The sequence below is a fragment of the Artemia franciscana genome, chromosome 1, assembly GCF_032884065.1.
Source record: "Artemia franciscana chromosome 1, ASM3288406v1, whole genome shotgun sequence".
Lineage (NCBI taxonomy): Eukaryota > Metazoa > Arthropoda > Branchiopoda > Anostraca > Artemiidae > Artemia > Artemia franciscana.
The window spans coordinates 4,485,686-4,513,275 of record NC_088863.1 but is presented as its reverse complement, the minus strand read 5'-3'; the positions used below and the strand labels follow the sequence as shown (position 1 = coordinate 4,513,275).

The 27,590-nt window shown below is 35.2% G+C and overlaps 1 protein-coding gene across 4 annotated transcripts in view; it reads right to left on the bottom strand.

Moving 5' to 3' along the window:
- Positions 1–27,590, bottom strand: part of LOC136024704 (neuronal acetylcholine receptor subunit alpha-10-like) — a 644,557-nt gene that overhangs the window by 91,511 nt on the left and 525,456 nt on the right. For all 4 annotated transcript variants that reach the window (XM_065700127.1, XM_065700144.1, XM_065700123.1 and 1 more), the window contains exons 7-8: positions 21,865–22,044; positions 11,265–11,461 (exon numbers count right to left, since the gene is read on the bottom strand). In XM_065700127.1, coding sequence (XP_065556199.1) covers positions 11,265–11,461; positions 21,865–22,044 — 377 coding nt within the window. The remainder of the gene's footprint in view (positions 1–11,264; positions 11,462–21,864; positions 22,045–27,590) is intronic.

Below are 27,590 nucleotides of genomic sequence, written 5' to 3'. Positions count from 1 at the left end.
TTGCCGGAAGACACGGGCCGTAATGTCATGCCTATGAACCACCGATTGTCCTTGAAGTAAAAGCTGCAGTATCTCGTCCCAAGATTGATTACATGTAAATGTAATAAATAAATCTGGATGACCATAGAGACGAACATACACAATAGCATCTTGAGCATATTCATGCATATGACGGGGACTGCCAGCATATGACGAAGGTAAAATTGTTAATCTTCCAACGTTTGTGGTATTACCGTCATTTATAACTGCATCTCGCAAATGAATGTATTGTTCAGAGCGGAGCTTGGTCTGATTTAGGCGGATATATAGCAAACGTTCTGATTCAATTTTAGCATACATATCAACGACGAATTGGTGAAACAATTCACGGCATTTTAAAATATAATTTTCTTCATCCTGCCGAATCATTAGTCTATAGGAATAATAATGCATTGCACTGCATTTCTTATTCATTTCTTTGTTAGTGGCTGGATTCATCAATTTAATATTAAAGTGATAGCCGTCGGTTCCATCCCAAAAAATGATAGGATATTGTAGGGCATCGTAGCATCGATGAGTTTCAGCAATTCTTAACAACTGAGCGTTTCGCTTATGAAGAATAATATCTCGAGGTAAAAACTGATCACCGACCATAACGATTGCCACTTCGTCGATAGTTGGAGCATTGTATCTACGCACATGTTGGCCAGGAGGCGTTTTGTCAGCGGAAATAACAATTAAATGCGTATCAGTAGGCATCAAATCGATGGCTGTTTTGAACAGACGCACTAAATTATTATTTTCGTGGAAAAGATGTTGCAATTGGGAAACGATTGTCCTTTCAACGTTGGGAGAAATTCCGCAACGTGCATTCAATTCAGAATTTCTATCACTGATGAAGTACAATTGTAAAAATTTATGATTCTCGCCTGAGAATGGTAGAAGGGACCCTGTTCTATGATAAATTTGCCCTTTTACTTTGAAAGTAGACATAAATTGATCTGGATTTTCGATTTGGGCTCCACACGACGTCATTTGGAAACATGAGTTGTATTTTCTGATTTTTGACAAAAAACACTTAGATTCTGACGTAGTTCCAGTAAGGAAAGTCTTCAATGACTCTGATGGTGCAGCCAATAGAGGAAGTTTAACTTTTCCTGAGGCGCAACACATTCCCATTGTTTCACCATTGAATTTCAAGGCCTTGCAATAGGGACAAATTTTAGACATAGTCCCGATTTGAACACATCTACTTAAGCTATAATCATCGACTGGGTTGTACCTGAATGCCAGGCGATAACTTTCAGGTTGCTCTGATTCCTCGGCACGCTTTCTTTTTTTACTTTCTCTATCAGCAGCAAGCCTGATTTCTTGCTGTTCTTGTGATTCCTCGGCACGCTTTCTTTTCTTACTTTCTCTATCAGCAGCAAGCCTGATTTCTTGCTGTTCTTGTAATTCCTCGGCACGCCTTCTTTTTTCACTTTCTCTTTTAGCAGCAAGTCTTCTTCCGCGTTGCTCTGGTAGTTCCTCGGCACGCTTTCTGTTCTTTCTTTCTCTATCAGCCTCAAGCCTGTTTCCGTGCTGTTCTTTTGATTCCTCGGCACGCTTTCTGTTCTTTCTTTCTCTATCAGCCTCAAGCCTGTTTCCTTGCTGTTCTTTTGATTCCTCGGCACGCCTTCTTTTTTCACTTTCTCTTTTAGAAGCAAGTTTGCTTTCGCGTTGCTCTGGTAGTTCTTCGGCACGCTTTATTTTCTGACTTTCTCTATCAGCAGCAAGTTTTTTGGCATAGACTCTTTGAGCATCTTCATCGGCTTTTGCCATTGTAAGTTCATCAGTCATTGTAAACTTAAACATTAATAGATTTCTACGTGAACATATGTCTTAAATATCTTTAATGACGTCACCGTCAAAGCAAAAATGACGACAACTAATTTCATGACGTCAGTCAACACAGAAACATGACGTCATCTGATCCACAGATAGACACACAGACAGACAACTTATTTATATATATACTAGCTGTTGGGGTGGCGCTTCGCGCCACCCCAACACCTAGTTGGTGGGGGCGCTTCGCGCCCCCCCCCCAAGCCCCCCCGCGCGCGTAAGTCGTTACGCGCCATAATAGTTACGCGCCATTGTAGTTGTGTCCCTATGTCCCACCTGTGAATATAGATAGATATATATATATATATATATATATATATATATATATATATATATATATATATATATATATATATATATATATATATATATATATATATATATATATATATATATATATATATATATATATATATATATATATATATATATATATATATATATATATATATATATATATATATATATATATATATATATATATGGTTTTAACTACGTAAAACTTGCGAATATACAACATTCTTTGCTGTCCCATTGTCTTTGCATATAAATAGATTGTCAGGTTTACCGACTCTTGAACATGCAACATATAATGGTCCATGGGAAAACAATCTGTATTCAGATCTATACCTCATGATTCTAATGATTGCCCTTGAGCTTTGTTGATGGTGATTGCTAATCGACCATTCCCTGTCCCGGTGTCCCAGTCGTCATTTATATCCCCCTGTTTCCCCCGGTGTCCCCGTTGTAGTTGTGTCCCTGTGTCCCGGTCGTCATTTATATTCCCTGTGTCCCGGTCGTCATTTGTATCCCGGTGTCCCGGTCTGTATAATTTTTTTATTAGTTTTTAGTTTTTTTTTCTTTTTAGCTTTTTTGTAGTTTTTACCTTCTTTTTAGTTTTGTTAGTTTTTTTTTTTACTTATGTCCTGGTCGTCATTTATACTCCCTGTGTCCCGGTGCTTTGTTGATTGCTAATCGAACATTCCTTTTGTCCTGGTCGCTTTCTCTTTGAGTGTCGTCATTTATTTTTTTCTTTTTTAGTTCTTTTAGTTTTTACCTTTTTTAGTTTTTTTTAGTTTTTTAGATGAAATTTTTTTTTAGTTTTTTCCTTTTTTTCTTTTTAGTTTTTTATTGGTTTTTACCTTTATTTTAGCTTATTTTTCAGTTTTTTCCTTTTTTTTAGTTTTTTTTTATTTTTTATTTTTTTTAGTTTTTTACCTTTTTTTAGTTTTTTTAGTTTTTTTTAGTTTTTTAGCTTTTTTACTTTTTTTATTAGTTTTTAGTTTTTTTTGTAGTTTTTGCCTTTTTTTAGTTTTTTCAGTTTTTTTTTAGTTTTTTATTGGTTTTTACCTTTATTTTAGCTTATTTTTCAGTTTTTTCCTTTTTTTTAGTTTTTTTTAGTTTTTAGTTTTTTTAGTTTTTTACCTTTTTTTAGTTTTTTTAGTTTTTTTAGTTTTTTAGCTTTTTTATTTTTTTTATTAGTTTTTAGTTTTTTTTTGTAGTTTTTGCCTTTTTTAGTTTTTTTAGTTTTTTAGCTTTTTTATTAGTTTTTAGTTTTTTTTGTAGTTTTTGCCTTTTTTTAGTTTTTTTAGTTTTTTAGCTTTTTTATTTTTTTTATTAGTTTTTAGTTTTTTTTGTAGTTTTTGCCTTTTTTTAGTTTTTTCAGTTTTGACGTCACCTGATCCAGTTTTTTCAGGTGACGTCACCTGATCCACGATCCACAGATCCACAGACAACTTATTTTTATATATATAGATAGATAGATAAGTTGTCTGTGTGTGTGTGTGTCGATTGACGTCATGTTTGTTTGTCGACTGACGTCATGTTTGTCGACTGACGTCATTATAAGGATTGAGCTGTATGCGTCATGAAGTTTTTTGTCGACTGACGTCATGTTTGTCAACTGATGAAATTACATACCGGGACACAAATGACGACAGGGACACAGGGAATATAAATGACGAACGGGAACCTCAAAGAGAAATCACAGACTGGGACACCCGGACACAAATCACGACCGGGACACAGGTAATATAAATGACGACCGGGACACAGGAACACAACTACAACGGGGACGCCGAGGGCATAGGCGGGATATATAAATGACGACTGGGACACAGGGATTGTTCGAATAGTAATTACAGACCGGGACACCGGGACACAAATGACGACCAGGACACAGGGAATATAAATGACGACCGGGACACAGGGACACATCATTAGAATAATGAGGTATAGATCTGAATACGGATTGTTTTTCCCATGGACAATTATATGTTGCATGTTCAAGAGTCAGTAAACCTGACAATCTATTTATATGACACAGGCACACAACTACAATGGTGCGTAACTGATATGGCGCGTAACGACTTACGCGCGCGGGGGGGTTTGGGAGGGGGGCGTGAAGCGCCCCCCTAACTAGGTGTTGGGGTGGCGTGAAGCGCCACCCCAACAGCTAGTAAATAATATATTGTGCCCACATCCTTCTTTACTTATGTAACGCTATTGCACTGCCTGTGATTGAACTTTTCAAGGCAACAGGATTAGCTGACCTTGGCAATTTGCCAATTGCTTACGCATAGTACTTGCTATTGCGGAGTATACATACATTTTTCTGGTGGAGGAGGGTGAATTTCATTTAAAAAATCATAAGAAATTAGATAGAAATAACAAGTCTTTTCAACTGAAAAGAAGGAGCAACATTAAAATTTAAAACAAACACAAATTACTACTAATTTAGATACCTTTGGTTGCCAAAACTATCAAACTGATATCCCAAATTAATATATCAATTAACATCGCCCCGGACCTCTTATGACAATTTGTTTAGTATTAATTTTTTCGGATCAATGATAGCTCTTTTTATAACTAAATCTTATTTTGCAACTCTTTGGGTCATTTCTGACAGGACTAATGACCTCGCCGGTGTCTTAGTTAAAAGAGTTCAGTACACCAAATCCCACAAACTAGGTGACACGTGCTGAACGTGGCAGAAGTTAGTCAAGCTTGGTGAAAACTGTACCAAGCGTGGGGGAGGTGTGCCACAAATGGGGTGTTCAAAGGTGCAAGCAGATGGCGAAAGAAGGCACCCCCTTAGACGTTTTAAGAGCTTGCTTCAGCCATATTCCCTTTGAAAGTTTAGCTGCCGTACCCATCTGTTTTGTTCAAAAATTATTTAAATCCATCTTTAGTGTAATTTTGAAGAATATTACGACCTACTACCAGAAAACCTTCTAGTGCAACACCTTTGAGGTACATAAGATCTATAATATGATAAGTTGCATTCTGATGATTGCCGCCATAAACAAGAGGTACATATAGATCAAGAGGTACAAGCAATAGAGGTACAAGAGGTACATAAAATCTATACTATTAATAAGTTGCATTCTGATTATTGCCGAAATAAACAAAATACTGTCAATAATTTGAAGTCCAAAGACTGTATTTTATAGTTGAACGAACGGGGAAAAATAAAAGGTTGGGTATTTGTCAAACTCGGAACATCCTTTCACATGTGTAATTTAAAAGAAAGTATGATATGCAACATAAGTCTTACAAAAGCAGAAACGTCAAAAATATATTCTGGTTTTCTCACTGCTATTAGAAAATTTTTTATAGAAGGAATATCTTGTTAGCAAAAACAGTTTTGATGTCCAAAGCTTTTATTTACACCTATTTCTTGATAAGGAAAGGAGATGAAAAGGCATTATGCAAAAATAAGAGACCACTAAATATCTTAGGAACCGAGTAAAATGAGAAAAAATGGATGAATTGGTAAACATATTTGCCTTTAAAACGTTTCATAATATATTTTGAATTATCCTGTGTTGAACACAAATCAAAATTGCATTTTTAGAACTTGAAAATTAATGCAAAAGCGTCCATTGCACACATATTAACACTCATATTCTAATATCGTCTTCTGATAATCAGAAAACGATATTAGATGTTTTGGACATAAATTTGGACAATTTGTGTCCAAATTTTTACTTTAGAAAGTTTTTTTTTAAATTTTACACACGCACAGAAATAAAAACAGAAAGACAGAAGGACCTTTATCTAATATGTAGCATCTATGTAACATCTGAAGCATAGCGCATGAACACTATCCTTTAACTAAAGGGGTGCCTTAACAGTCGTTAGTTTTAATAAAACATACTTTGCCTTTTATGAATGTTCTCACAAAAGACAGGATTCAGAAAACCATCTTTGTTCCAAAATGAAGATAAGCTGTAGAAAGGATATCCGAGCACATTGGTTCTATTGTTGCTTTATGAAAAATACTTCCCGTAGACTTGGAAAGAAGCCAAATTATATAACATAATTTCTTCTTCTTAAAATCTTAGGGTTCGCACAATCAGATAATCCCGATTGTCTTGCCCTTCCTTGTAGTTTCTTCTTTTTTTTTTAACAAAATAGAAACTAACAAATGTTATTCGGACAACAATAACAAGCGTCATTTGGACGTTTTTTTTAAGCAAGATAGAAACTAAATAAAACAAACGTTATTTGGAAATTGATAGCATTTGCAACAAAAGCATATTCCTTGCAAAAAAAATTTCAGAACCCCTTAAGGCCACTGGCCCTATTGCATCTATTTACGACGTCTGTAAAATCTTTAAATTCTCTTTTCTTTAATGTTTTAATATAGTATAATTTGTTACTGATGCATAATCAAGTAACTTCAAATTTAACAACTCTAGGCTTAACTCAAATTACTTGAGTTACTAGAAGTGGCTCAAAATGGCCCGTAGTAGGAGGGAAGGAACTCCAATATCCGTACAGCATATTGTTTAGTACAGTGCACAGTCATTCGAACGATGGTCTAAAACTATTCTTAGATAGTTTCTCAGGAAGACTTCTAGCTTACACACAGTGGCGTCGTTTTTTTTTTGGGGGGGGGCAGTTGCCCCACCAATAATTCGGAGAAAAAATTATTTAATAAGCCCATGTCCCTAGACTCTCAGATGTAGACCCCTCTTGCCCCCCAATAAAAATGTTGGAGCTACGCCCCTGCTTACATACCACGAACTTTTAAACCACTTGCGTTGAGAGCAACACTTAGCAACTGTCAAAAACCATGGCTTCTATTTTTTGTATGCCAAGAATCATGAAGAAAAGAATCACAAGCTTTTATCCAAGTGAATTCTCCGTGTTTTTGCGACGGAATGATCTCGTACGACAGATAACAATGCCAAAATTGCCTAGCCCACAAAAGTAAACTGGAAGTGAGGAGATAGCATAATAATGCTCTCTGGGCTTTAGCTATGGTACAATATTTGATTCAATTGAAACTGAGTTCTAACACAGAATCATGTAAAATAAGATTAAAACCTAGTTTTCTTAGTTCAAAGCTCGTATGATTAGATACTTTATAAATTGTAGCATTCATTTTATAAGTTTCAAATATGTTTCATGGGTCACACATAAGATCTACACAAAATAAGTAGACTAAATATATTTACGTCCAATTTGGGATTATTACTAGAACTAGGTCATTGACAACCCGGCCATTGCTCTCTGAGACCTAAATTTATGGTAACAGTTTGGTATTTACCGGACCCGTAGGTATCTAGAACCAGGGTAGCAGCATGCTTATTCCAGTACCCTAGGAAATCCAGAATTTGAATTTTAGTTCAGACCATTGGATTCTAAGGGGTAGGGAAAAATGCTCCCTGCATTTTTCCTCGGCTGGAGGAACCATGAATACCTTGTAGCGCATATGTGTTCTTATTATTATGGATTTACATTTCTGGCTCTTGGAAAAGGGGGTGGACGGGTTGTATTTGTAAAAAATAAATTATTTACTTGTATTTTTCTCTGCTCCAACTACCGTGGCATCACACTTTTCTCTGTGCCCAGGAAGCTCTTCTTTATTACCCTCTTGGACCGCTGTACCACTTTCCTCAGAAGCCAAAGAAGAACCCAACAGGCTGGCTTCATGCCAGGAAGGTTTACCGTGGAGCAAATATTCACAAGGCGTCGGCTGGTAGAGAAGACTCGAGAATTTCAACAAAAGCATATGTTACCTTTGTGGTAACACAATCAAGGCTGCTTGAAATAAAAATTTCAAGGCTGCTTTCGATTCTGTCGACCGGCAATCACTCTGGTTCATACTGAAAACAACGGGACTACCAGTGAAGTACTGCAGCCTTTCCAAGCGGCTCCACGAAGGGACTGAGAGCTGCGTGCAAGTCAATGGCAGACGCAGCACATCATTTGAAATCAATCCTGGAGTCCGTCAGGGCTCTGCTGCTTCTCCATAGCTCTTTAATTGTATCATCGACTACATTATGACTCGGACCATAAACCGCCTCCAGTTTGGGTTGCAGTACGGCGGTAGAGTACTTTCAGACGCTGAAGATGACCTTGCTCTTGTCTCCGATTCACCGTCGAAGCTCACAGAAGCCCTACAGATCCTTGCTAATGAAGCCTTACAGAGAGGGCTGTCGATTAATTGGCAGAAGACAAAAGTGATGTTTGTTGGACCCCGTAACTCATTGCGTCCCCCGCAAGTGCTAATGGTCGGTGACAAACCATCTGAGATTGTTGAGGAATTTAAATACCTTGGCTCTATCCTCTCAAATGACGGATCAATCCTCAAAGATCTAATGAACCGATTTGCCAAAGCCTCAGCAGTGGTGGGAAGACTGAGTGGCCTCTGTAGGAAACCTTCTATTAGCTGTAGGACCAAGATGCGCATTTACAATGTTTTGGTGGGATCCGTGCTTCTTTACGGAGCCGAAACCTGGCCAGCCAATCAGTCTGTGCTTAGCACCGTAAATATAGCCCAAACAAAACATCTTCGCCGCATTGAAGGACTACGCTGGCACGATTTTGTTAGCAACGACAACCTCCTGGCGTTAACTACGCACTATTAAATTTTAATATTTTTAAATTTCTTGAAAACCAAAATGAGCATGTTATTGCCCCAACTTTGGTTTTATTAAGGCTCGATTCAGATACCACAGCATAGACTTCAGATTTACAGCATAATTTGGTACTAAAACATCCGAAATTACAATAAAAAAATTTTTTTTTTTCCTTTTTATTTGATGTCTTAACAAATATTTCTCGTAGTTCATAGCTTTATCAATTGAATACTTCCAAAATTGCGCAGTATCATTAGTTTCAAGTACATTTTGTCTCTCTATGAACGGCGGTTTTCCCACTAAACTAGTCTGAAGCAAATTGAGAGAAATATCTTTGTTCCAGGAAAAAAATCAGCCACACCAAGGAAATCCTGTTACATTATTTCTTTTGTTTCTTTATGAAAAACATTTTCTCCGTAGAGTCGGAAAAGTGCCAATTTCTATGCCATTAATTACAGTATGTGGAAAACTAATTGTAATTTCACAAAATAATCTGGGAATTCAGATTTTCCGGTTTCATTCATTAAAAGAGATTAACAAAAAAAAGAATCGAAATCAAACCAATCGTGGCAGCGAACTGCAAATATGGATCGGCTCTGCCCAAAAATAGCAGAAAAGAAGACGTTGGAAGCTTGTTACCTTTCATTCATTTTGACGCTTATAAAGAAAACTGTAACTTTCAATTTTCCATCAAATGAGCTGGGCACAACTTACAACACTTGCCCAAGGCCAAGTTGTGTCTGGGGGAGTTGTGTTGACCCAACAGTTATTGTTATCTGATCTTTGCACTATTTTAAACAAATTTGCCATCTCAAATTTTGGATAAGATGCATTTGGGGAATCACCTTTCAACTCTTTAAAAAGGCACTAGAGCCTCTGACTCCCAATCTAATGATCCTCTTTCAAATCTTATAGAAGCGTCACTTTCATATGAAGTGCCTAAATAATAAAAAATTGGGTAAATGTTTATTTTCGTTCCAAGTGCTCTAAACTGGAAACTATACTGCGAAGCATGCATAGTTTCCTAATTCGTGTTCACAGTTTAGAATGCTAATTCTAGAAGCGTATCCATTTCTGGTTGACTCTCCTCCTCCGTGGGGCAAACCAAAAATGCATAAAGTGGCCTTGCTTACAGGTAGCATTATCTATAGAGCGAAGCGTATTAGTCCATGAGCCCATAGTCGGAAGCAGCATAATTTCCTCTTCAGAGTACTTAGAAATACTAATTCTAGAAGCGCATCCATTTCTGGTTGACCCTCCTCCTCCATGGGGCAAACTAAAAATCCATAAAGTGGGTTTGCTTATAGGTAACATTACCTAAAGAGCGAAGCGTATTAGTCCATGAGCCCCGCAGGCAGCGGGGCGAGGTATTTATTCTATATTCATTTAATAATCCTCGTTTGGGTTTTCTTAGTTTTATCACTCTTTATTGAATAAATATAGAATACAAACCTCGCCCCGCTGCCTGCAGTGCTCATGCACTAATACGCTTAGCTCTATAGGTTATGTTGCCATTAAGCAAGCCCACTTTACGCATTTTTAGTCTAGTTGGAGGGGATTTTAGAAATCTAAAAAATGAATGTACTTCTAAACAATATGTGATCATCAGAATATTGCTATATACAGTAATACGCACTTTAGAGCATTTTTTTAGAACGAAGCTGAATATTTACCAAACATTGAAGCCTTACATATAGGCATCGCTACAGCGCTGACTCTAATGTAAATTGTGTTGCTTGAAAACACATTTAAAGCAATTGGAGAAAAAGGTTGAAGTGACATGCTGAGATCTATTGTTGTTATTTCTATATGAACAGATGTAATAAATGAAAAAAAAAGAAATATGAAAAATTTTGACGTAAAACTTAAGTTCTTGGTATTGAATCACAAGTCTAATTAAAATTTTGTTGCTCTTCATAGCTATTATTCATGGTACGGTAATTCACGCTAAGTTTTAAGCAGAATCATAATCTTCTGTGCTCTAAAATTTGAACATAATATAAGGTTCTAAGTGCTAGCATACATTGGGATTCACCAATATGACTCCAATTCTTCAAAAATGACAAAAATCCAATTTCATAGACACCCCTGAATTTCTTGATTCCAACCGAACATTGTTCATATTCTAAAATACTCGGAGTGATTTTAGCAGAATATTGCTTAAACTTCATTCGAAGATTTTCACAAACTACGAATAAAAAAAATACAGTAAATAACACAAAGAATAAATATGGATAGAGTAAACATCAATTTAGAAACATTTTTTTAAGGACCTCAAATTAGTGACTGGTCTCACCCTTCAGCACTTGAAGAAAAAATTGATCATTTACATTCAGGTATTAGGATATTCCCAGTGAAATGGTGTTTGTTGAGGACAATTTTATTTACCAAAAAAGAAAAAGATTATCAAAGTAACAACCAGCTGCCGCTAGATGCCACTTTCTGCTACACTTTTTGAAACAGATACATGTGTGAAACCCGATTATTAAGAACCAACAGCCTATAACTAAATTAGAAAATGAAAATTACCTTGTTTTTATTACAGTCACAATCACCAGGAGCATCAAGCCCTATCCAAAGTATGTTGGCTAAGAAACCTAACACAAATTTCCGAACGTAGGGGGGGACTTTCCGTCCTCTCATTCCTCTATGATGTATATTCAGTGTCACAACTGAAAGCCCTGTAGCAAATGACACCAGAGAAATAGTTACGCCATAGTACAAACCTGAAATGAAACAAAGATTATATAAAAAATTGTGGGATAAAGAGGACTATCCAAGGACTCAAAGACAAGACTTAAAAGGATTTGATCCAAGGACAAATAGAGATATGATTCAAGCTATTTTAAAAAAGTGTCAGTCTTTTTTTGGCCCCATTTTCTGGTGAAATAATACTTCTTTCAAGCTTTCTGGCATGAAAGGCCCTTTACCCAAGGACCAGCAGGTATAAGTTTAAAACCAAACAAAAAACTCATTTTGGTCCCGTCTTCACGTCCCATTTGAGGCCAAAGCTATATATATTTTTTTTATTCGGGTCTTGTCCTGAGGAATTACATCTACTTTTCAAACTATTGCAAAATAAAATCGGCATATTTTTTTCGTCCCATTCTCAGCCGAATCACGACCTCAGCCAAATATTCTACGCATCAGAGCCTTTCTTTGCGAGGGATGGGTAGACATTTCAAGCCATTAAGACCAAACTTTTTGGCATCTTTTGGATGCCATTATCCGGTGTACTAATACTTTTATTTGATGTACTAATAATTTTATATTGGGTTGGTTTTTCTTTGCATCAAAGCCTTACATATAAAAGTTTCAAGTTGATCGGAAACGTTTAGTGCCCATTTCATGGAGTCATTCCCAGGTTTAAAATATTTGTTTTTTGTTGAGGTTTACTTTGCCCAGCAGCTTAAACATGCTGTACACAAAAGAAACACTTTGTGGCCCTTTTCAGGGTCTTAGAACACCCTATTCCATTCAGAAAAAAGTTTCCATTGGCTGTTATAAAAATGAGGATATTTGGGTCCTATTTTATGGAGCCTTTGCTCCCAACCAAAAAATTGTCTGCCGAGTAGGATTGCCCTACCTCAGGAAATTTATAGAATTGATTCTAAATCGTCAGAAACAAAATTAGTCTTCTTTTCGCCCCAACCTTAAGCAAATCATCATTTGTCTGGGGTATTGGCCTTAAGCCGAGAAAAAAAGGCCCATATCCTGTGGCTCATACCCCCATCCTTATTTTCTCTATAAATTGGGGTTTCCTTAGCCCTAAGGCTTAAAGAAAGGTGTTTTGACCCATCCCCCCATTTTTGTAAAACCAATGGGTTTTTCTCTGTACATTATGGTTCCCGTCAGCCAAAAGACCAATCATAGAACAACAATTTTTGGCCCTTCTTATATCCCACTTTTGGAAGGCACTGTCCCAATCAAAATTGCCTAGTACCTTATGTATGTAATTTTCAACTGGTTTAAAAATGCCTTTTTTTGCCCTTTTTCAGGTCCTATTTTTGGGGGAGCATTCAGTTTCATTTTTCTGATACACTGGGGCGTCATTGGCCAAAGGTTATAATTTTCAAGGGGGCTAAAGTTTGACTCTTTGCCACAATTCTACTTTTTAAAACAATTAAAAGCTTTAGCGTAAAGAGCGAGGGATTGCGGAGGGGACAACCCATTTTATATACGGAGTAATTTCTGTTCGTTTTAAGTTTTAATGTCGCTCCTTACTTTCAGCTAAAAAAATTAGTTTTTTTTATTTAATTACTAAAATACCCACTCTTTTACAAACGATTTGAACGGTGTTATGTCGTAGAACATTCATTCCTGTAAAGAAACACTTTTGTTTTTGTGTTTTCCCTTTTATACATAAAGATGGATTTTTGGACTTTCATAATAGAAACAAATTGAGTATTTTTTTTTTTATCCTATTACGTTTCAAAAATAAAAATTAAAAAACAGGGAAAAGAGAAACACAGGGTATAGGCTACAGGGTATTCAGGGTTTACAGGGTATATAAAAAATACAAATTTTTTTTTTAACTGAGAAGACCAGAAATTAGGCATGTTGTGGGATCAAACAGAGGGCCCAAGCTATGTTAGCCACACAATAGCGCTATTTTTACGTTCTTTCATCTTTATTAAGCTAATTCCTGTAGTTCTACAGAAAAAAAAATTATGTGCAAAAAACGTTTACGCTATTGGACTTAAAACTACAAAATTATGCGGAAAATAATAGTCTACGAAAATAATTGATTTTTTTAATTAATTTCAAAAGAATTCCTGAAAAATGAGTTTTTCAAAGAAAAGTAAAGAACTCAAATAAACCAAATTGGGCTGAAATAAATCAAATGATTTACCAAGCGTGAAGCTGCTAAAAATCACCATCAATAACTAAATGTAACCTAAAACAAAAAGAAATCATAGGCAGTGCAATGGCGCTGCTTTTTCATCTTAATTCCCTATCATAATACCATATTAAACCCCATCTTAATACCATACCCTTCAGCTTAGACCCCCTTTTCATCTTAATACCCTAAGCCTTACAAGTTGTTACAATTTAGGTAGTAGTTGGAGTAATTTAGTAGCAGTAGAGAAGTAGCAAAAGCAGCAGTGTTAGTGATGTTAGTAGTGCCATGCACATACTACCTTTTTGTCAATTGATCTTGCCAATTAAGCATTCTCTGAAAGTTTCAATTTAATACCCAAATCCATTCTTGAGATACGCCCTTTTGACAATATCCATCAACATAGTGTGTGTTTTAATTTATTTCAAATTTCCCCTAGATATTCTGTAAATTTTTGACGTAATACCTTAAACTAGGTATTTTTTTTCCCAAGACCACAATGCCTCTTTATGACGATTAAATAAAAAAAAACTAGTTTTTTAAACTGAAAGTAAGAAGCGACATTAAAACTTAAAGCGAACAGAAATTACTCTGTATATGAAATGGGTTGTCCCCTCCGCAATCCCTCACTCTTTACGCTAAAGTTTGACTCTTTGCCACAATTCTACTTTTTAAAACAATTAAAAGCTTTAGCGTAAAGAGCGAGGGATTGCGGAGGGGACAACCCATTTCATATACAGAGTAATTTCTGTTCGTTTTAAGTTTTAATGTCGCTCCTTACTTTCAGTTTAAAAAACTAGTTTTTTTTATTTAATTTCTGAACGTTTTTGAATTAATGCATTTTTGATTTGGGCTCTCTGCACATAAATTATTAAAATGAAATTTTCATATTAATTCTTTTTTGGCTAAATGGCTTTCTCTTAGTTTTGATCAGACGATTTTGAGAAATAAGGGGTGGGGAAGGAGGCCTAGTTACCCTCCAATTTTTCAGTTACTTAAAAAGGCAACTAGAACTTTTTATTTTTAACGAACGTTTTTATTAGTAAAAAATATACATAACTTAAGATTAACTTACGTAACAAACTTTTATATTCTTATATTTTTTATTATGTATATGAGGGGGTATGTCCCCTCGTTAATACCTCGCTCTTTACACTAAATCTTAAGTTTTGTCCCAATTCTTTAAGAATGACCCCTGAATCAGAAAGGCCGTAGAATAAATAGTTGAAATTACTAAAAATACTTTAGCATAAAGAGCATGGTATTTATCTCCTCCTAAATACCTCACTCTTTATGCTAAAGTATTTTTAGAACCCCTCATATGCGTAATAATCTCTGATCGTTTTAAGTTTTAATGATACTCCTTACTTTCCATTGAAAAAACTTTTCATGTTTATTTTTTCATTGTTTTATTTTATAGTAATTTTAGAAAATTCTGCGCCCTTTTCATTGAATTTCTCTTCCCCCATGACATATTCCTCCAAGGTAAGATCCTCCCACATAGCCCCCTCTCCTCAACCCCACCCCAAACCAAAAAAATCCCCCTGAAAACGTCTGTACACCTCCCAATAACCATTACTGTATGTAAACACTGGACAAAGTTTGTAACTTGCAGCCCCTCCCCCAGGGAGTTTGGGGGGGGGTGAGTCATTCCAAAGACATAGTTATTATGGTTTTCGACTATGCGGAACAAAATGGCTATCTCAAAATTTTGATCTGTTGACTTTGGGAAAAAAATGAGCGTGGGAGGGGGCCTAGGTGCCCTCCAATTTTTTTGTCACTTAAAAAGGGCACTAGAACTTTTCATTTCCGTTAGAATGAGCCCTCTTGCGAGATTCTAGGACCACTTGGTCGATACGATGACCCCTGGAAAAAAAACAAACAAACAAACAAACAAATAAACACGCACCCGTGATCTGTCTTCTGGCAAAAAAAACGAAATTCCACATTTTTGTAGATAGGAGCTTGAAATTTTTGTTATAGGGTTCTCTGATACGCTGAATGCGATGGTGTGATTTTCGTTATCCTATGACTTTTAGAGGGTGTTTCCCCCTATTTTCCAAAATAAGGCAAATTTTCTCAGGCTCGTAACTTTTGATGACAAACATTAAATTTGATGAAACTTATATATTTAGAATCAGCATGAAAATTCGATTCTTTTGATGTATCTTTTAGCAGCAAAATTCCGTTTTCTAGAGTTTCGTTTACTATTGAGCCGGGTCGCTCCTTACTACAGTTCGTTACCACGAACTGTTTACTGTTTGAACAAATAAATGGAACTATTCCCATTTGAACTGTTGTTTTTTCGAAATATTCTGTTAAATTTTTACCTTCATACGCGTAGCCTTAATTTTACTAGCATCATAGTAGTTGTGGTAGTTTTAGGAACAGTAGTAGCAGTATTAGTGTTGTATATAGTAGTAATAGTAGTAACATCAGCATTAATAACAGTAGAAGCAGGTACATTTTGCTTTTCTGTCAGTTGAACATCCCTCTCATGATGCCCCAGAAGTTTCCTCTTGATACGGTAAGCCGTCTTAAAAATATTGCTGATTCTCTCGCATCAGGAATCTGTATGCACATAGTATGTTTTGATCCAGTTCAACTTTGCCCTAAACGTAGCCTCATATGTATATTTCAACGTCCTTAGCCTCGGTAGAACTCACTAGAGAAGAAGTAGCTCTAATGGCAGTAGTGGTAGCAGTAGCCGTAGTAGTAGTAGTTGCTGCGACATAACTTAAAACATTTGCCCCTGGGTTGTGGAGTTTAGTCCCCCTCCCCACCCATAGGTGTTGTTATATGCTCTTTGGACTATTTTTAACAAAATGTCAATTTCACAATTTCAATCAGATGTGTTTGGCGAAAAAGGTGTAAGGAGGGTGAGAGGGGGGTAGCTTCCTACCATCAGTTTTGACTCTTAAAAGGGAGCTAGAACTTTCAATTTACAATCTTATGATCCTCCTCTTTGCATGACCAGCCTTCCATAAAAACCTTATATGCCCCCGTGGTAAAACTTTAGTCCTTGCCCCCAGGCTCTGGTAGTTTATTATTGTGTATGATTAGTCTAAACAAATTTCATGCCCCCCCCTCCGGGCCAAAGCTAAGTTTAGTCATTCCTGAAATTACAACTTCCCAAGGCTTTTCTTTTGGCTGTTTAAAAATTATAAAGTTTTTAGAGCAGTATTACAATATTGGTACAAATACAAGGATTGGTTCAATTGGTTCAAATGCAATTGGTTCAAATACAAGGGACATGTTTAAAGTATTAATGCTTCCTCCACCAAATCAAAAAGCATTATGTTAATTACTTTTATGTTCCTAAGGAAGGTTTGTTCCAACCCCAAATGGCCTTGTTATATGATTTTTGGACTATTCCGAATAAAATGGCTATCTCAAAAATTATATTGTATGCATTTTGGGAAAAGAGGACGTGGGGGATAGATCCCCTCCAATCACTTTTGACTTTTGAAAAGGGAACTAAGACTTCCAACTTCCAATCGAATGAACTCCCTCTGAATTTTATACGACCACCCCTTCCATAAGGACCTTATATGTTAATAACGAATTACTAGTATAACTTATAGCCGTTGCCCTGAGGGCTGTAGAGGGGGGATGTCATCCTTAAATACATAATTACTGGACCTTCCAACTGTGTTTAACAAAATGGGTATCTCAAAATTTTGATTGGATGTGTTTGAGGAAATGACAGGCATTGTCAGTGGGGGTTTATTGCCCTCCAATTACTTTTGACTCTTAAAATAGCCGCTAGAACTTTAAATTTAGAATCACAATAGCCCCGTTAGAAGCTTCTAGCAAAGCAATAACTCCGAAAAAAACTAAAAAAAAAAAAAAAACAACAAAAAAAACAATCCATGTCATAAGTTAAATGAGCGACTTCACACTTTGTAGATAGTACCTTAGGGCTCTCATACATATTGAATTATATTGCAGAGCTTGCATAAGGATTACACCCCTCCCCCTAAATATTGTCAATTTCAAATTCTATAATTATATAAATTTTCATGTTCTAATAGCTTTTAGTGAGGAACATTAAAATTAACACATTTTGCATGTTTAGAGTCCACATAAATAATAGATTTTTTTTGTTGCACATATCGTAATAAAAAGTTTCAGTATTTTGGAGTCTCATTTTCTATTAAAGATTATAACTCTTCACTTACAGGTTTTTACTTCCAGCTGTTTGATCCAAGGGTCTCTTACATGTGAAACATGGCTCCTAGTCCCTCATTCAACCCTATTTTTGCACTCATAGTTAATATTTGCTAAAATGCTTCGAAAACTACAATCATGCCTGGGAATGACAACCATCCAAGCATTTATTAAAAAGGGGATCAGCAATGTCAAAAATTGATTATAGGGTAGCCCGGCTTTCGAGGAAAATTCTTCGAACGATTTTTGTTACGAGGATTTTTTTCATGGACACCAGTAGGGTTAAAGCCCTTGGGAAAGAAGAGGATATTAAACAATGCATATAAATAGAAAAATGAGGAAAATTACCTTCCAGATCTCGGTGAAAACAGAGCAGTTGGTAGAACTTGCTCCGCTCCCCAAAAAATTATTTCCTGGTGGCACTCATGATGCCTACCCCCTAACTTCCCCCTTTGTGGTGGTAGGTAATTGAATATAACACTTCATTTTACGCAGTAAAAGATCGTCTACAATGAGAGGGGAATTATCACCCACAACGCCGGTATTAAAGGCACAAAGAGAGTCCAGACAATAATTTATACGTCTTTCCACATCCTAAACCTCCTGCTATATCTATCTGAAAGGTCATATATACTTAAAAATCGGGCATAAAAGAACACTTTTTGAGGTTTCAGCCACGCTCTCCCAACTAAACAAAGATCCGTCTACCCTCCCTCATAATGCCTGGAGAAATGGCTTCATAATGGACTGTAGTTATACTAACATAACTACAATTGTACATACTATAACAAGCCTCAGATGAATAAACCAGTAATTGAAGGTTTAAAACAAATGTGATTATGAACTGTATAATTTGTATAGACTACGTAATTTTTTAGGAATGAATGCGTCACCGCACGCTCAATGTACAGATTTTCGATAATTTCAATTCAACCGACTCTTTCAAAATTTTCACTTGGTTACTTCTTGACACCATTTGGACGAAAACTTTTGTTTTTCAAAACAAAACAGCAGGATGCGCTCATTTTCTCTGGAATAATTTTTTTGTTACTTAGAAAGGTCAATAGGACTTTCGATTTCCTTTCTAATGAGTCCTGTACAAATATATGATTACCCCTTGGAAAAAAACAAAAAACATACAAATGAACACGCACCTATGATCATCTTTCTCGAAGAAAATTCAAATCTTCACATTTTTTCTATATAGGAACTTCTCTGTAATGCTTAACTTAATAGTGTAATTTTCATCATAATACTTCAGACAAGTTTCAGTTACTGTTACCATGAGTCGCTCGAATTTAGCTCAGTAGCTGACATGCATACCACGTCTGGTAACTTAAAAAAAAAATACTATTTGCAGCTTATACAAAAGGTAATTGCTTTTGGCATGTGGCATATGGATACCGCGCCTGACAACTTCAAAACAAATACTACTTGCAGCTTATACACAAGGTAATTGGAACAAACGTGGCTTTTAAGCTTAACAATTCTTGCTTTCTAATATGTACACATTTTGCTTCAGTCTTTTTTTACTTTACGCAGCTGGCATGTGGACACCGCGCCTGACAACTTCAAAACAAATACTACTTGCAGCTTATACACAAGGTAATTTGAACACACGTGGCTTTTAAGCTTAACAATTCTTGCTTTATAATATGTAGAAGAATCGTAGTTAACACATTTTGCTTCAGTCTTTTTTTACTTTATGCAGCTGGCATGTGGACACCGCGCCTGACAACTTCAAAACAAATACTACTTGCAGCTTATACGCAAGGTAATTTGAACACACGTGGCTTTTAAGCTTAACAATTCTTGCTTTATAATATGTAGAAGAATCGTAGTTAACACATTTTGCTTCAGTCTTTTTTTACTTTACGCAGCTGGCATGTGGACACCGCGCCTGACAACTTCAAAACAAATACTACTTGCAGCTTATACACAGGGTAATTTGAACACACGTGGCTTTTAAGCTTAACAATTCTTACTTTATAATATGTAGAAGAATCATAGTTAACACATTTTGCTTCAGTCTTTTTTTACTTTACGCAGCTGGCATGTGGATACCGCGCCTGACAACTTCAAAACAAATACTACTTGCAGCTTATACGCAAGGTAATTTGAACACACGTGGCTTTTAAGCTTAACAATTCTTGCTTTATAATATGTAGAAGAATCGTAGTTAACACATTTTGCTTCAGTCTTTTTTTACTTTACGCAGCTGGCATGTGGACACCGCGCCTGACAACTTCAAAACAAATACTACTTGCAGCTTATACACAGGGTAATTTGAACACACGTGGCTTTTAAGCTTAACAATTCTTACTTTATAATATGTAGAAGAATCATAGTTAACACATTTTGCTTCAGTCTTTTTTTACTTTACGCAGCTGGCATGTGGATACCGCGCCTGACAACTTCAAAACAAATACTACTTGCAGCTTATACACAAGGTAATTTGAACACACGTGGCTTTTAAGCTTAACAATTCTTGCTTTATAATATGTAGAAGAATAGTAGTTAACACATTTTGCTTCAGTCTTTTTTTACTTTACGCAGCTGGCATGTGGACACCGCGCCTGACAACTTCAAAACAAATACTACTTGCAGCTTATACACAGGGTAATTTGAACACACGTGGCTTTTAAGCTTAACAATTCTTACTTTATAATATGTAGAAGAATCATAGTTAACACATTTTGCTTCAGTCTTTTTTTACTTTACGCAGCTGGCATGTGGACACCGCGCCTGACAACTTCAAAACAAATACTACTTGCAGCTTATACACAAGGTAATTTGAACACACGTGGCTTTTAAGCTTAACAATTCTTGCTTTATAATATGTAGAAGAATCGTAGTTAACACATTTTGCTTCAGTCTTTTTTTACTTTACGCAGCTGGCATGTGGATACCGCGCCTCACAACTTCAAAACAATACTACTTGCAGCTTATACACAGGGTAATTTGAACACACGTGGCTTTTAAGCTTAACAATTCTTACTTTATAATATGTAGAAGAATCATAGTTAACACATTTTGCTTCAGTCTTTTTTTACTTTACGCAGCTGGCATGTGGATACCGCGCCTGACAACTTCAAAACAAATACTACTTGCAGCTTATACACAAGGTAATTTGAACACACGTGGCTTTTAAGCTTAACAATTCTTACTTTATAATATGTAGAAGAATCATAGTTAACACATTTTGCTTCAGTCTTTTTTTACTTTACTCAGCTGGCATGTGGCTACCGCGCATAACAACTTCGAAACAAATACTATTTGAAGCTTATGCACAAGCTAATTTGAACAAACGTGGCTATTTTATAAGCTAACTCACTCTAAAGCTGGTGACTAATGTGTAAAGATGCCTGGAGTTTAATTCTCTGTGTGTTTTTAAAAGCAGGTAAAAGAAAATTACATCGAGCAAACTAGAATAGTTTACAAGGTGCTGGTGAAAAAAACGGCCCGTATCTAATAAACTCGCCTAATCTACTTGAGTCTATATCAAATAGTTGGTAGTGACAGACTGTAAGTAAGGAGTGATTATGTCCAATAGTAACTTTAACTCTAAAAATTAGAATTTTGATAAGAATTAATGTATAAAAAAATTAATTTATGCTGATTCTAAACACGAAGAATTCACTTAAGTTTAACTTTAGTCATCAAAAGCTACGAACATGAGAAAATTTGCCTAGAATTATATGACAGTGCATTCACTACCCCAGAATTTCGGGGATTTTCCGGGATTTTCACGATTGAAAATATTGTTTTTTCCAAAAGCTTTATTGAAAATTAACTGTCAATATACAGACGTCCACACTAAGTAAAAATTGTTAATTTAAATTAACTGCAATTTGGGGGAGATTTCAGTAAGTGTGATTCTCTTTTGGGGTAATTCGCATAAACAAATATAAATTCACAGATAGTGGAAGCACGACTACATAGATTGCAAACCTTTAAGCAAAATATCTAATTTTATTTTTTTTTTCATTTCAATGTTTGCTCCCCCTACTCATTTTAAAAATGCAAATGATGTTAAAAGTGACGTATGAATCTAAGATTATAATAAAATTAGATCCATGGATTTTTGGTATGTCATTATGAGAAGTTAAGAGTACTCACCAATTAGCGGCAATTTTTCTGAAGTTGGAGGCATGCTCTCCCCAATAACCATTAAAAACACAGTCATAGATAGAAGAGTGGTTATTCCCAAGGTGACCTTTTCTCCTGAATCAGAAGGCATGTAAAAGCTCATCAAAGCTATCCCTGTGATGAGAACACAAGGTAGTATCAAGTTGAAAACTAGAAAGGAAAGTACATTTTGATATTTTAAGAATATTATATGGAAATGATCTAGGTAATAGGAAATATAAGGAAATTTGGTGCTACTTAATACGCCCTACGTAATGTTCTTCTCATATGTTTCTCTGACACTCAGTCCTAATGAATTAAATCAAAGTAAGATAAAATATAATACTTCAGAAACAAATTTGGGCTGTATATTTGCATAAAGTTGCATGCCTATTTTCTTAGGTAAAATTATTCCACATACTCGTACTAAGAATTGTTTTCTAACTTCACACTGTCCAATGCTTTAACCCCACTCCACCCCCTGATGCTCAAATATATAGCCCAAATTATATATTTCCCATCTATTCTGTAACTTCTGTTTGTCTTGTCTCACGTAAAGCTGAAAGAAACTGACCAAAAAAACCGCTTTTATAATGCGTCAATGAATGAACAACTTGAGCGGTAAGACGTATATCATACAAGTACTAGGGATTTTTTCGAGAATTCCCAAAATAATAGTAGACTTTCATTAAACGAAGAGGAAAAGAGGAGATGGAATAGGCACAAAAATTTTCCTTACGTTTTCCATTGTCTCTTATCGGTTTGAAACGTGCAAGACGCGTAGACAGACCTCAAAAGAGAAAAAATATTTTTACAAAAATCAAATTTAATCGATTTTTGAAGTCTCAAATTAGGCCAAAAAAATTTTCAGTGCGCATAGTAACATGTTTTTGGTGTTAGGGGTTATACAGGGAGTGGATATTTTGTACTACTCATAGCTAAAATTTGCCAAAAAAGGATATGGACCTTAGAAATAGGAATCCTCTCTTTTTATCCTATGTAAAGGTACTTTAAACAATCAAACGAGCGATATTTTAAACAATATTTAGGTTGGAAAGGATCAAGTTGAAAACTAGAAAGGAAAGTACATTTTATAGAAAATTATCCCTTGACATGAATGAAAAGGAAAATCCATTGGCCATTAGAATTACTTTGGCCGAAAACTCTAAACGGAAAACATGAAGTCCCTTGGCATGAATGAAAAGAAAAATCCATTGGCCATTAAAATTGCCTTGACCGAAAACCCTAAACGGAAAACATGAAGTCCCTTGGCATGAATGAAAAGAAAAATCCATTGGCCATTAAAATTGCCTTGACCGAAAACCCTAAACGGAAAACATGTAGTCCCTTGACTTGAATCAAAAGGAAAATCCATTGGCTTGAAAAAGAAGGAAAGTCATTTTTTCGCCATAGGAAGATTCTCAGTTTCTTTTTTTCCATTTTTTCTTCAACGCAGCTAGCTGGGCACTGAGACATCACTAGATTGCTGCTTAAAGGCTCATTTTAAAGGTAATTGCAACAGTTAGTGTATTTTGCAATTTAAAAAACACAATATTTAAAAGAAAATCTATTTTTGACACACACAAAAAATGCATTTACGTATATAAGATTATGGATGACACCATAACCTTAGATTATAACCATAATCAAGGTAAGGTCAACAATACCTGGAGAAGACCTACAGGACCAGTCTGCATGGGTTTTAAATATATTAATGACACCGTATCGTGTAGAAAAAAAAAGTAAGAAAAAGAAAAGAACAAGTAAAGAAAAAAGAACGAGTGAAAAAAAATAGAAAAGGACGAGTAAGAAAAAGAAAGGGAATAGTAAGCGAAAAAGGAAAGGAAAATTAAGGAAAAAAGGAAGATCAAACAGTTTGTGGTAACGAACTGTAGTAAGGAGTGACCCGGCTCAATAGTAAACGAAACTCTAAAAAATGGAATTTCGATGCTAAAAGATATTTCAAAAGAAACGGATTTTTATGCTGATTTCAAATTAATAAGTTTCATCAAATTTAGTCTTTGTCATCAAAAGTTACGAGCCTGAGAAAATTTGCCATATTTTGGAAAATTGGGGGAAACACCCCCTAAAAGTCAAGGGATATTAATGAAAATCACACCATCGCATTCAGCGTATCAGAGAACCCTATAAAAAAATTTCGAGGTCCAATCTACAAAAATGTAGAATTTCGTATCTTTTGCCAGAAGACACATCGCGGGTGCGTGTTTATTTGTTTTTTTTCCCAGGGGTCATCGTATTGACCAAGTGATCCTAGAGTGTTGCAAGAGGGCGCATTCTAACGGAAATGAAAAGATCTAGTGCCCTTTTTAAGTGACCAAAAAAAATGGAGGGCACCTAGGCACCCTTCCACGCTCATTTTTTTCCCAAAGTCAACGGATCAATATTTTGAGATAGCCATTTTGTTCCGCATAGTCGAAAACTATAATAACTATGTCTTTGGGGATGACTTACTCCCCCAAAGTCCCTGGGGGAGGGGCCGCAAGTTACAAACTTTGACCAGTGTTTGCATACAGTAATGGTTATTGGGAAGTGTATCGACGTTTTCAGGGGGATTTTTTTGGTTTGGATGTGGGGTTGAGGGGAGGGAGATATGTGGGAGGATCTTTCCTTGGAGGAATATTTCATGGGGGAAGAGAAATTCAATGAAAAGGGCGCTGATTTTCTAGCATTACTATTAAAAAAACAATGAAAATATAAACATGAAAAAGTTTTTTCAATTGAAAGTAAGGAGTAGCATTAAAACTTAAAACCAACAGAGATTATTACGCATATGAGGGGCTCTAAAAATACTTTAGCATAAAGAGCGAGGTATTTAGGAGGAGATAAATACTTTGCTCTTTATGCTGAAGTATTTTTAGTAATCTCTACTATTTATTCTACGGCCTTTCTGATTCAGGGGTCACTCTTAAAGAATTGGGACAAAACTTAAGATTTAGTGTGAAGAGCGAGGTATTAACGAGGGGACAAACCCCCTCATATATATAATTAAAAATATAAGAATATAAAAGTTTGTTAACGTAAGTTATTTCTTAAGTTACGTATATTTTTTACTGATAAAACGTTCGTTAAAAATTAAAAGTTCTAGTTGCCTTTTTAAGTAACCCTTATTTCTCAAAATCGTCTGAACAAAACTAATCGAAAGCCATTTAGCCAAAAAAAATTAATATGCAAATTTCATTTTAATAATTTATGTACGGAGAGCCAAAAACAAACATGCATTAATTCAAAAACGTTCAGAAATTAAATAACAAAAAACTAGTTTTTTTAGCTGAAAGTAAGGAGCGACATTAAAACTTAAAACGAACAGAAATTACTCCGTATATGAAATGGGTTGTCCCCTCCGCAATCCCTCGCTCTTTACGTGAAAGTTTGACTCTTTGCCACAATTCTACTTTTTAAAACAATTAAAAACTTTAGCGTAAAGAGCGAGGGGGACAATGCGGAGGGGACAACCCATTTCATATACGGAGTGATTTCTGTTAGTTTTAAGTTTTAATGTTGCTCCTTACTTTCAGTTAAAAAAACTAGTTTTTTTTATTTAATTATAGTAAAAAAAACGGACTCTAGCTCAATGGAATCGAATGTTCAAATAACATGAAACTTTAAAGAAAGATAATCATCATATGCATGACGATGCAACACACCTGTTGCATCATCTTATGTTATATAATATAATATGTAATAAATATATAATATATAAAAAAGTATAGTAATAAAAGTAAAGTATAGTATAATTATAGTAAAAAAAACGGACTCTAGCTCAATGGAATCGAATGTTCAAATAACATGAAACTTTAAAGAAAGATAATCATCATATGCATGACGATGCAACACACCTGTTGCATCATCTTATGTTATATAATATAATATGTAATAAATATATAATATATAAAAAAGTATAGTAATAAAAGTAAAGTATAGTATAATTATAGTAAAAAAAACGGACTCTAGCTCAATGGAATCGAATGTTCAAATAACATGAAACTTTAAAGAAAGATAATCATCATATGCATGACGATGCAACACACCTGTTGCATCATCTTATGTTATATAATATAATATGTAATAAATATATAATATATAAAAAAGTATAGTAATAAAAGTAAAGTATAGTATAATTATAGTAAAAAAAACGGACTCTAGCTCAATGGAATCGAATGTTCAAATAACATGAAACTTTAAAGAAAGATAATCATCATATGCATGACGATGCAACACACCTGTTGCATCATCTTATGTTATATAATATAATATGTAATAAATATATAATATATAAAAAAGTATTATATAATATAACACAAGTAACCTATCTTTTGAAAAGTTGCTTCTCTGGGGTTCGGTACCAGTTTTGACTGACTTCACCGCCTGATTCCCTGTGATTCGTCTTTTAATTTTGATTTAATCTTTTAATTCTGCTACTACTGCTACTAAGACTAGGGGTATTGAGGCACAAATTTCGGGCAACATTGAAACTATATTGAACTAAATCAAAACACATTATTGCCACATAAATATTCAAGAGGATGTATCAGATATGCTTCAGGGACCGTTGATGGTATATAGAAACTTTAATCGTGTGTTGGAGATGTTGAAAAAAACAAAGCTGCTATGTACATACGGCTACTAATGCTATTACCGCAACTACAATCATTGCTACTACACAAGCTAAGGGTATTAAGGTGAAGCTCTGAAGGAATATTTAGGCGGATGTTGAACTAAGTCAATGCGAACTATGATCATGTGGATTGTTAAAAAAGTTCTATGACAATAACGGCCTACATTATTAGGTTACAACTTTTGGGGTTAGCTGTGGTGGATTTTGAACTATTGAGAAGAAACTGTGGGTATACATTTAATGCTGCTCCTACGGTTATTCCAACCAACGACACTAATGGAATTAAATTGGAACTTTTTAGGGAATATTTGGGGAGGGGGCAGTTTCAATTAAACGAAAAAACTACATGCTTGCAGATGTTAAAAGGGATCGGCAGATGTTAAATATAAGCACAATCGGGCACATAAGGACATAGGCAGCGCTGCTGTATCAGAGCTAGTAATGTCACTAATATTTTAAAGAAGCTACAAAGATCTAGAGCCCTCTTTAAGAGTCAAAAGTGATTGGAGGGCAATCAAGTAGTGCCCCCCAATAATAAGTTTTAACTGTAATTTATTGAGTAGCTTTAAAATTGTTACTTTTTTTAATTGTAAAATTTGCTCTTTATTTTGATTTCTATTAATTTTCTATTAATTTCTATTAATTCTATATCTTTAATTTCTATTAATTAATCCATGCTTCTTTTTTTTAACAGAAGGAAAACAAGGAAATTAGGGGTCCATTACAATTAATAATATGTTCCACATTAATATTTTTCCAAATGTATTGCCTTTGAAACCTTACACCTCTATATCTGTGAATAGAACAGACATGGAATCATTCAATAATAAGAAGGTAAATATACCGTGAATTTAATTTCCCCGATAAAAAAGAAATCGTTGAAAAAGAAAATAACGTAGTGCTTTTTATAATGATATAACTAGATAAGTCAAATATGTTGTAGTTTGGTCATGGAATTTTGTAAAAGGGTATCCGCTCAAGGAATAATATAATTGTTCTAATTTTTCTTTCTAGTATTGAATTGAAAATCCAATATAGCTTCAACTTCTTTTATTTCTAATTGGAATGCCTAATAAGTGCT